General features: G+C 40.8%; 1 protein-coding gene across 1 annotated transcript in view; it reads right to left on the reverse strand.

Moving 5' to 3' along the window:
- The window catches only part of KALRN (kalirin RhoGEF kinase), a 608,200-nt gene that overhangs the window by 290,814 nt on the left and 305,086 nt on the right, over nucleotides 1-12,300 (reverse strand). The window contains exons 7-8 of the mRNA XM_067549620.1: nucleotides 7,621-7,812; nucleotides 161-292 (exon numbers count right to left, since the gene is read on the reverse strand). Of these exons, the coding sequence (XP_067405721.1) occupies nucleotides 161-292; nucleotides 7,621-7,812 (324 nt within the window). The remainder of the gene's footprint in view (nucleotides 1-160; nucleotides 293-7,620; nucleotides 7,813-12,300) is intronic.

A 12,300-nucleotide genomic window follows, 5' to 3' on the forward strand; every position in this document is an offset into this window, starting at 1 on the left:
TTTAGCTTTATCCCTACTAAGCAATCGTATCAATGAGGTAGTGGAAAGCAAAACTGTGATTTATTCAATTAAAAATAGCCCCACAATGCATAATCGTATATTTATTCCTGCTAAGCAATCTGTTAGCAGTTGTTAACATTCTTCTCCTAGAAACACTTACCTCTGTGTAGGCCTGGGTCACCTGTTCATACAGAGACTGATGATGATGGATGGCCAGCTCCAGGTCTTGCATTTCTGATGGGAGGCCTCCTTCACTACACATTTTACACCAGGCATCCACACCTGAAAGGAACTGAAGTAATTCCAAAAGCAATCAGCAATTCATACTCACTGGTCAGAAAGCAACTTATTACTGTTGCAGTGAATCATTTACAGAGTGCCATAGATGAATGTAGCACTGAGCAGCAGGGGAACTGTGCCAAGCAAATAACGATGCCTGGCCAAAGAGTTTCCAAGAGGGAACAAAATGGCACAGACCACACAGCTAATTGTGATCCTCATACACTCAACACTTTGCAGACCAACTGGGCCTAAGGGAGGCTGTAGAAGGAGGAGGGGTCTGTTTCCTCTGCTTTACAAGTAAAGTGCATGGGCCTTTCAAAACAATTCAGAAACACCTATAGGAAGAGCCTTTGAGTAACAAACATGAGAAATACAACCCTGCTTCTAAAATCAACATGAAAAAATAGAGCAAGAGGAAGCAGTTAGTGCTTTACTTGCATGTGATACGGTCAGAACTCCCCAATTATTTATGCTGTAGGCCCACGCAGAGTCGATTTTCCCGCCAACGGCTCAGAACAGCTATGCTCCTGACCCTAATAGCACACACGTGAATAACAGAAAACTCCCATTAAAATCACTGCTGACATTCATTTCAGTGAAAGGCAGATTTTCTAAGTGTCAGAGGAGTTCTCTGTCCAAGGCTGGCTCAGAAGAATTGGTAATAGGATATCGAGACTTTTGCCTCTGGTCACCAATTTGAATCTGACCCAGGTCAGTAGTGATCAGCCATCAATACCACTGGAGAGTGTTGAGTGGCCTATTTGAAATGAGCTGCTAGTCTCAATCCAGTTGCTAATGGGTAGATGTTCACTAAAAAAAAACCCAACATGATCACAATTCATATGAATTAGCACCTTTATTGGCAGGTTCAGTAGAGAGGCCAGGGATTGACTAGGCTCACAGGGTGAGACATCCTTTCACTCCTAGAGGTCTCCAGCTCAAGACCAATGCACCATGGCCAAACAAAGTGAGCACAATCACATTGCTGCTGCCTGTTCTGTAACAAAAGGATTTTACTCTTCAGGGCTCATATCTCTTTTTTAAATGGAGCCTGAATTACTGACACATCTTTTAATGTACTCACATGTTGCACATACCTAACTACCTAATGACACCTCATTACTTCATGACAATATTACCTCTTCCTCCATCTTCTTGTTAAACTAGCCCCCCCATACGTAAGGATCTTTAAAGCCATCAATAAAAGAAACAGCCAACAGATGAAGTGCACCATAGGCTGAATGTACAATGGCTACAAAACCACCCCCATGATCACAGCTTTATCTATTCATGAAGTGCTCACCTGTGGCTTGTTAGCAAAGTACTCACTTACAGCATAGAACACACTGAGCTTCAAAGCAAAGAGTTTCTATCCCAATCTCATCTGGAATCAGTGTGATGTTTTTATTAACAGGGTAATTATATTCGCAGTACTGCTATATAGTCAAAGTCTGAAAATACTTGTATTATAAATCCCTATTTTTAGGGCACTGTGTTGCTTTGATAAAAATGAATTCTAGGCTAAAACCTTCATCACACCCACAAGGTACCACTCTGTGAGCAAAAGGAGGGTTTTCTGGGGGAAGGGATTGGTGGCCTGAACTCCTGGGTAAACCTCTGCTGATGATCTGCAGCACCTACCAAGGTGAAATTCACAAACATTTCTGCACAAAGCCTAAGTAATCAGGGAGACTAGTGCCAAGTACATTGGCCTTCAATCAAAAACATGCACTGTAGGAAGGGTGGTTTTTTAGCATCTAAGTAATCAGGTTTTGTATAGTGCTAGTGGCATTTATATTCCCATCTCATGTCAGGGTTTGGGGCTGAACTGTACCCCCTTTAGGAGAAACCAGCATAGACTATGGTTCCTGCCGCTGGAACTACGTTGTCATATCAATGGTTTCTTTCTTGACTTCTAACCAAATTCTCCCTCTCAGACCAGTGCAGAAACCCTCTGGCACAAGCTATTCGGCTCACAGTCCCCAGATAGCCGTGCATTCCCACAGTGGGGCTACTAGATGATCACAATGGTCCCTTCTGACCTTAAAGTCTATGAGTCTATAACGAGGAGGGCCTTATGATGGTCTTCTGTTCCTAGGTGAGTTTCCAATTCTGTGTCTCAGTATATCCCTCTGTAAAATGGGAATAATAATCCTTACTTTTCTCACAAGGGCATTGTGAAGATTCCTTAATGACTGTAAAGGGCTTTGAGAGTTGTATGTAATACATTGGCTTAGTGCATGAAATCACATCTCTAGTACTGGCCCCATTGACTATAACAACATGTTCTTGAACTTTTGTGATGGAGGCCTGTGCTTTATGGGGTTGAAAAGTCCTGGGTTTGATTCCTCCTGACAGACCATTGGTATCTCTTGTACCATCAATCCTGACTCTTTGATAAAAGATGATATAAAAGTGCTGAGTTATTATATAATCACAACCACTATGCTAAAAACCAGTGACACGCAGGTTTAGAATGCCTGTTAGTGCAATAAATCCATGGCATGAGTTGGAATTCTACAGCACTGGAGCACAGACCTCTGCCATTTGAACTAAAGGAGTAGTAGCTTCATTAGTGCTGTAATCCTCTTGAGAACCAACCACTAAGAGGGAGTGTGACATATACTTTGCCAGTATAGATGTCAAGACGGAAAGGGCTCAATTTTAAAAAAAAGGAACTTTGGAAAAGTATTAGTTATATTATGAAGCAATTAATTTTGGTAATTTGAAAAATGGCAGAGATATTAATGTTTACCACAGTATGATACACTATGAGCACACAAGTGCCTTTATTACATGTACAAATATTTTCATGCTAAATGCATATTTATGCAATAAAACATGGTCTGTTGAGTTAAAAAGATACCTTTAAAAATATAAATAACTAATAACTTACTCTGTAAGCTGTTACTGTCTATTGGGTGTGCAAAACCATTTAAATTAATTGCTTAAATACCTACTTATCCCATAGGCTGAAACAGCTCCTATTGGGAACATAAAAGCTGCTTAAATGTGAGTTGAAATTATAGACCAAAATGGCTCTCTTGGATAATTGTACATTGTTTCAATCTTTCATGGAAGCTTGTAAAACAACACACCTCCCAAGACATTTAAAAAAACAAACACAAAGCCTTGATATAAAAAGCCTTTGTTTCTCTGACCCGACCCAAATAGGCTCTATAAAGTAATAAGCCAGATTCATCACTGGCCCCAGGGCTTACTCACGCAAGCTGCAAACCCAGCAGTAGCCAGGTAAGGAAGGACCCCCACAAGAAGGTAGTGTTACAGCACATGCTCCTCCTTACCCTTCCTCCAGAACATACGTGTGAGTAAGCAAGCTGAGCCTCATGACTGCTATATGCCTCAAGATGATGACCCTGCCTGCCCTCTCAGGCCAAGCTCGGACACTTTGGAGTTCCCTGTTAGTGCAAATTCCCTGCTGAGTCCTTCAACTGAGAAGTCACTTGGGGGCAGGTTCCTCTCCGCTCTAGCCGCTTTACTTGCTGGCTCCTTCTCCTACTTCAGGGATGCCACTACAATGTCCTGGATGTACTTGTCTCTGGATCCCTTCTTTCCTCCCACATTCCATACATTGCCTGCACCCCATCTCAGTCTATATGGAAGTATGGATTGGTGGAGACTGATTGTTTACAGGGAAAGACCACCCCATTGGAGGTTCTGGCAAGCAGCAGACTATGAAAGTCACTGGTAGCAAGTCTTACTAACAGTCTCACATCAGGTCTGCCTGCCCTCAAGGAGGTGCTAACAGACAGCAGTGTCCCAAGAAAATCACAGGTGGTGTATCAACTTGAGTCCTGCATCAGACCAACCTTCTGTCAGGGACATACTAATGAGAGGCACTCTCAACCAGTTCCTGGCCCCGGCTAGGCCTTTCTCACAGAGACAGCAGGATGTCTGTTCTCCTTCCTGGTCAGCACCCAGTTGAGCTCTGCTTTCCCCTTCAATACCTCCCACCAAGGCTGACTCCAGATGCAGGTATAGTGGTATATAGTGCAGGTATAGAGCTGATAAGAGTCCATAGCAGCTCATTAGCCCTTACTTGGTCAGTGAAGGGTTGGTATATCACATTATGGGTAGCAATCCAGACATTGGGTTGGCATGAAGAAGGCAGAATAATACTGTAGGTGAAATAGGTGGACATGGCATCAAGAGTGGCATCATTAGAAGAAGGAAGGGTGCAATAAGAGACATGATCTGAGCTGTGGGCTAAGACAGAATTATTTCAGTCCCAAGATGGTGTGGATCAGAAATCTAAACCTTCTTTATTGTACAATGGTTGTTAAAAACAATCCATTTCTATAGGAATGTCTGATGGGCATTAGACATTCATTCAAAATTCCTGGTACCTAACATTTTGTAGGGTACCAGAGAGGTCAAATTACTAAATCCTTAGTGTGTAAGTCATCGTTTATCCTACCACAGCTACTGAGGTAAGCCAAATATTTCAGTTCCGGCTGATGGAGCGGTGAGTAGGACATGCTGACTCCCACATCATTTTTTTCCAGAATTCTGAGTTTACTGGCTTCACATCAATGCTCCCCTCCCACTGAACTGTCTCTTATTCCAACTGAGGAGCAACTGCTGTTCACTATTACCAAAATCTCTTGTTTTCTCAAGGCCGAGACACTCTGGTCACTGTCAGGCAGCACAAACTTTTGTTCCTTTAAAGAGCTGCCAAAAGAAGACCGTATTTTTAGACCCTTTCTTTCAATTGTAAAGAAAAAAGAAGAGTTGTTGAAAACATTGAGTTCTTATTATGCAGCTGTTTTTAAGCTAAGACTGAGGCAAAGTATCCATTCTGATGACATTCAAAGGGCAAGAGGACAACAAATTCACCCCCAACTAACAAGCAGTTCAGTCCAGCTTTCTGTTATATTACCTTTCACAATATAAAATATCTTAGTAACACTTCATGAATTGCAAACAAACCTAAAACTTCAGGAAAATAGGTCACTTGAAAAACTCCACATTATTATTTTTAGTAATATCTTTAAATATTTCTTATTTTGATTCTGGTCTGTAAATACTTCTCTTTTCTGTTTTTCCATGTGAATGTATTCCTGATAGAAGATTAACAGCCCTGCCGTGAGACTTGTGTCTAAACACTATGGTGGTTGGTGTATCTGAAACCCGATACACCGTGTGTTAGTGTGGACTACCCTAACTCACATGGATGAGCGTTTCCTCACAATAGCAGCCCCATTGCAACCAATGGGTGTATTTTCACATGAGTAAGTGCCCAGTAGGATGAGTAATGGCTCTACATTCTAGCCTAGTGTAAGCAAAAAATACAAAATCAAGAGAAATCTGCCATAGATCTATGGAAGAAGTAGTAAAGATCCTGTTTTCTGTTTGGGTTTGACTTTCCCTTGACACCACTAGCTGCCTTCTGAGGTAAAAATTATTATTTTCTAGTTATTTTTTTCTCTGAGACCAACATTTGATTTGCTAGTCTCAAGTAAACATCGTTATCTACATGAACGATGTAATTTTTAAGGTACTCACCAACTTATTTGTAAACAAAACCAATTTCACTTATCTCAAATGACCAAACCATGGCCCCAATCCTGATAATGGATCTGCATGGATGGATCCACGCAGTCCCCATCAAACTGAGGTTGTGCATGGGCACAAGGGCCCACTGGCATAGATCCATCTATTGGATGTGTATCCCTTCTAGGCTAAAACAGAGTGCCTAACAAAAACGGGATTCAGTTGTATCCTTCTCCCAGGAGAAAGTAAAAGATCACCAACAGAAGTATCTCTTTCATGTAATTCATTGTATAATATAGTGCAATGATTAATGAAAAGTCGGATGCCTATAAACCAGGAAAGCTCCCCCTGTTTCCCCCTACTCTTCCCCACTGCCCCAAAGGCAGAAAAATCTTAGGAGAGGGTTGGAACCACCAGCCTCTTTGTCATACTGTGTAATGCACATTGTATTCCTCATTCTGGATTCTGCACACCACTTCCTTAATTTTGTTAATTTCTGAAAGTTAGAAAATGTAACATTATAATATAATGTTTATCCAGAAATTTATTAATCTATGAAGGAGTTTCTGTTCGGAAAAATTTCAATAGAGACTCCATCCAGGAAGAATAAATTCCTGAGGAGGTTATAGGGTTTTGTACTAACAATGATTACCATGGTTAAACTAATCCCACAACTGAATCCTAGTTGGGAAAGCCCTCCCAAGAGGAAAAAAACAAAACAAAATCCAGACTAGCTGTAAACATTACAAGGACTTTCATAGCAAAAAAAAGATTGCCAGAACTCTAAGAGACTAGCAAAAACAGCTAGTGTACATTACATTCTGCAGAAAGAGGGTTCTTGGCACATTCAGATAAAAATGGAGATCTGAAAAAGACAGACTGTTAAATTCATCTGGAGAAACTTGAGTCTAAAAACTACCTTTTCTGCTGCGTAAATGAGTCCCACAGCCTAGAGGATAATAAAAAGTCATGTGACATGACTGATCATGCTCCAGGTTTGCATAGGACAGCCCAAGGGAAAATCTCTAGCCATTCAAAACAAGGGTTATTATGTAAGCGTCAAGCACACCCACTGACTGGGCTTGACATTAACTACTGAGTGAAAGAAAGGTGCATAAAAAGACTGAGGAGAGAGCCTCAAAGCAGTATTTGTCAGCTGAAGGAAGAATGCCACTCACAGACAGCAATCGAAGCCAGGCTATCACTTGCAAGCAGAGTGGATTTGGGCCTAAAAAGCAAAGGGATCACCCACAGGCAGACTTGAGGTCTTTCCTAGTTAAGAAATGATCAAACTATGTTATTTTCCAGAAGATATAATCCAGAACTCAGCTTTAAGGAAAGAAGAAATAGTTTGAAGGTGCTTTAATTAATTTTATGGACTTCTGATGGTGAGACTAAATGAAATTAGAAACTATAGGTGCTACTACATATTAAATAATAGTAAATAATAGAACTAATTTACTGAGTTTGATTAATATTACTTTGGTTTACAGACCTTTGTTTCTACAAAATTTAGTCTGGCATAGACTTGTATTTCATTATCATCACTACTTTCCTACCCACAATAATCTTGAATTTATCGATAGAATAGACAGTCCTGGCAGCTGCACTGAAATGCAGACAGCAAGGAAGCAATGCATTACTGTACCAATGTATCTTACCTATGACTGGGAACAATCACCTATAGGGGAAAAGGGTGTTCATTAAGTCCTAAGTATTTCTTCTTAGATTACCAACAAGGGAAAGAATTTGTGTCAATTATGGTAGTAGCGGTGGTATTGATGAACCTGGTTGTAGACAATTTTTCAACTCTCTGTAACTCACCTGTTCTGCCTTCTGGTGAAATACAGCAGACATGGCTAGGATAGTACTGCGCTCATCCAGAGCCGCTGCAAAACTCTTCCATTCTTGATCCAGCTGGGTAGAGATTTGTTTAATTTGCTGGGAAGCATAATGACCTGCCTCTGAAAGCCTGGATGCAACTGACATGATACGATTGATGTTGACATAGGCATTCTGAAAATTTAAAAAAAACAAACCATGAATAAACAGAAGGAAGAAACCTGGCCAACCTGCATCTTCATTACAAATTCAAAACACCGTCACCTGGAAGGATGCAGAGAAGATGGGGTGAGAAAAATCAAGCAGTCTTTTAAATATGCATGAGTTGTAGTTTGTAGACAGACTACCTTTCATTCTAAAAATAAATCCCACAGGAATATTTTAGTACATCTACTCAATTACCTATTTCCACCACGCACATTTTAAATCTGCCATACCTGAGATGTCTGTTACCCAATTAGCTTCTTCTCATTGCCCTCTCTCCATCTTATTCTTCATATTTCAGGTACATTCATTCACAATTCTTGGTGTGAATTATAATTGCAGAAATGTTTACTTTCTATCCTGTCAATAGATCGATGAGGTCCCTTAAAAGAGGGGTATATTATCAAGAGATGGGCTAATGCAATTCTTTATGGAGAAGTCCTATAGAGTTTTGTAGGGATTATACCAATATTGTATAGAAATTTAAGAAGTTACAGCAGAATCTCAAAGATAGGAACACCTCAGGAATGGAGGTTGTTCATAACTCTGAAATGTTCATCACTCTGAACAAAGCATTATGGTCCAGTCCCCTGCAGTTAGTGTCTTCCAGCTAAGGCTGGGAGAGATCTCTGCAAAGGTGGCACCTGGCAGCACTGTCTGGTTTGCAAGCAGCTCCCTGCCCTATTCCTATTTCTTGCCTTTGGGCTGAACTTGGGGGGCCTGCCCCACACCCTTGGCACTACAAGCCCAGCCCTCAGCTGCCTCTCCCCAGAGCTTGCTCTGCTCAGTGCACTGCTTGCCAGGCTCCACAGGCAGCACATGGCAGGGGGTTGGTGCCAGCCGTGTACCAGCGCCCCACCCTCCCCTGCCCCCTGCACTCCCAGAGGTGCTGGCAAGATCCAGGAGTGCAGCCATGGGCAAAGCTTGGGCTGCATCAGTGCAGAGGCTGTGGCCCTTTGAAACTCCTCCAGAGCGCAGCTCCTTCACTCCAGCTCCAGGCCAGATTTCAGTTGCAACAGCAGCAGATCAGTAGCTCCCTATGGCAGCTTCTTTCTCAGGATCCGGACTGACCCGCCTGACAGGAGGCGGTAGTGAAAACTGCTTCCCCCTCCCAATGGGATGGGGTGGCAGTGGGGGTGAAACAACAAGCTCGGCTTACAGGAAACACTACAGACCCCAGACTATTTCTGTTCTGCATGCTTTAGATGCAATATAAGCACAGTATAATAAAGGTATTTGCTTTTTTTTCCCCCTTCCTTCGCTGCTGCCTGATTGCTTACTTCCGGTTTCACATGGTGTTCGGTTGACTGATCAGATCATAACTCTAGTGTTCGTATCTTTGCGGTTCTACTGTATATGGAAATTGCTATAAAACATATATAGTTTAATGAAAACTATCTTTTCCATAGGTTTTTTAAAACCATCCCATAGCAGGGATAACATTTTATATTACATTCTAAACGTAAAAGTTTAGCATTTTCTGGTTGTTTGATGGGAATTTTCAATAGGGGTTTGTACTCAGCTTTGAAGTCCTGGAGAGCCACTTTGTAATCAAATGGAATTTCAGAAAGCCATTAAACTGCAGCATGATACCCCAATATGTCATTGCAACATAAGCCTCATGACATAGAATCATTGCAACAATATAATATATTGGTGCACCATCAAAATGCCAGTGTCAGGACATTGGATAGCAACAGCCTTATGGCTTTCTGGAACTTCATTTGATGCAATCACTTCTGCCTCCTTCTCTGTTCCTCACTGACTGTTGGGAGAGGCTCAGCAACTTAGGACTCTTTACCAGTACTTAATATTCTTCTGCTTTCTTAAGAGAGGAGAGGTGGGCTCCTGTGACTAATTATATACCCCTATTGTATAGACTTTTAAGAAGTTATATGGAAATTGCTATATAAAACAACTCCAGTCAGAACTGTAGAATCTATGAGACACACAGGATGGGCATCACTGGTCTAACAATTCCACAACTGGGAAGAACGCGCTTTGAATTTCTGGGTCACAAAATCATGACTGTCTAATTCAGGGGTTAACATTTACATAAAATAGCCTTAGGTCCAGATCCTGCAAATACTTGAGGTCATGCATAACTATGTATGTGAGTAGCCCTGGTGACTTCAATGGGACTATTTGCATGCCTGAAATTAAGCACATGTAAGTGATTTCAGGATCAGGTCAGTATGGTCAATATACATAACTTCAGTATGAATATACAGTATGCATAGGTATCAGACAATCCAAATGCAAATCAGCTATTAATATCATTTGTGCCAGTTACGTATAGCATATAATAATATAGAGCCATGGTAGCATCCACCTTCCACTATAAGCCTTACTTTTGGCCTCTCTCTTTGCTGTTTCTATAGCTCTGGCTTGTAAATTTTGCTAGGCTTGTAAATGTCAGAGTAATTCAAAAGGCAAAGGAGAATTATTCATTTATTGGTGCAGTTGGAAGAAAATTGGTAAAACTGGTTTGAAGTTAGAATTATAATTAAAAATTTTCTGTGATTTGGAATTTTGACTATTGTCCACTATGGAATGTGTCTTTGGGTCCCTCTAGCTCAAAAGCTGTGATTAGCCTGAGCAGTAAGGCTTGCCACAAAAAAATCTTCTAAACATGCAAGGATTTCTTCCTGAAAATCCAAGTGGCTGTGCTCCAGCCAAGATCAGCTTTCAGACTTTTTAGGCCAGATCTTCACCTGGTGTAAATCAGTATAGCACCATTGTAATTAATAGAGCTATGCCGATTCACACCAGCTGAAGATCTGGAAGTTTGCTTTTTTTTTTTTGGAAAGACTAGAAAGTCAGTGCAGCAGTTTGGATTTCATGCGAAGAATGAGCCTTTCCTACCGAACTTGGTTTTATTTCCCTATAGAATTATATCAGTCCTTGTAATGTAATGAGCATGACTCAATGGAAGGAAAACAACTACAAATTCTTTGGTTCCCAGTAACTACAGTATATAAATATATTAAATAGCAGAAGGGGGAAAGGTAAGATTGATTGAGACAGAGCAGATGTTCCTAATAACTGGTTTTCAAGTTAAAGGAGATTTATATATTTTTATATCTGTCTATCTGTTTAGATGAGGATTTTCATTAACAAAACTGGAAGAGTACCAACATGTTCTACAGTTAGCTAGAGAACTTCAACAGCTCTCCCCACTCCAGCAGGGAGCAAAGATTGAGTTTTGGACTCACCAGTCCATACCCCTAACTCCCCAATGGACTCTGAGAGCTGCCAAGGGACAATGGGGCTCAGCAGCTTCCCCTATCATTTTCTGCAAGGTAAACAGCAGGTTGGCAGATCACCACGGCATCCTATAAAAGTTACTCAGGTGGGCCCATAAGCCCAACTATACAGAACAGAGAGAGGGAGAGAGAAAGAGAGCAATTAAAACTAAGACATTTAAAACACTTCTAAAAAGAACTTCAATGGCATTTCTATATATATAAAAATATCATGTTGTTAAAGTCCTATATATCAGCCACTTCTAGAGCTGGAATCAAGTGCTGAATATCACATTTGTATATATGTGTCCTTTTCCATTGTAATAAAGCTCCCATTTCTAGCACAGCAGGGGCACAATCTACTTACGTTATTTACGTGGCCAGAGGCACAGAGAATATCTTGCCCAAGGCAATGCAGTAAGTCTGTAGCAGAGCAGGGACTTAAACACAGATCTCCTGAGTCCCAAGGTAACATCCTAAGCACCGGCCCATTCTTCACCATGTCAGATGCTAAGCCTGTCACTGGTGCAGGACTGAATACTGCCCAGCCAGGGACTTTGATTTGGTAGAGGGAGAGGAAGGGAGAGAGTATTCTATATTTGGAGTATCTCTGTATCTGAGGTAAAATGGGACAGGGTTGCAAACCATTCCTGGATTTAATTTTTCAAAACCAAAACCTAAGTTCTGCAACAACTGAAACCATTCTTGGTTCCCAGTAATGGAAAAACACTGGAATCATTTTCTTTAATCTTTACTTTTCCAATCTATAACATTTTGAATAAAATGAGACACAGAACTCAACTACCAAAGCCCAATTGTCAAAATATTACAAAACTATGCCCCTGATTTTGTTAATCTTCAAAAAGAGTTAATTGAGACGTTCAATATTATTCTAATAAGAATCTTTTGATCCTAGCAGGAAGTAAACAGAACAGAGAATATAATGTCTGTGACTTCACTTTTCATTTGAGCTCACAAATTCACTGCTATGAGCAGGTCCATGGCAGGACTCATTTTAAATACTTCAGGTCACCATTACTGTCAGCCAAGAGAGAGAGGTCTCCTCACATGGAATTGCACAAGATCCTTGATTTATGGCTATATGGTAATACAATACGTCAAACAGTGTGAAAACAATATATTACTATCTAGAAGTGAAGGCAAAAATGCTACAGTTGACATTCTGTTGGAGAAACACTAGGCTATAACCACA

The sequence above is a fragment of the Emydura macquarii genome, unplaced genomic scaffold (genome assembly GCF_026122565.2).
Source record: "Emydura macquarii macquarii isolate MOO-44397 ecotype Brisbane River unplaced genomic scaffold, CSIRO-AGI_Emac_v2 contig_1253, whole genome shotgun sequence".
NCBI lineage: Eukaryota > Metazoa > Chordata > Testudines > Chelidae > Emydura > Emydura macquarii.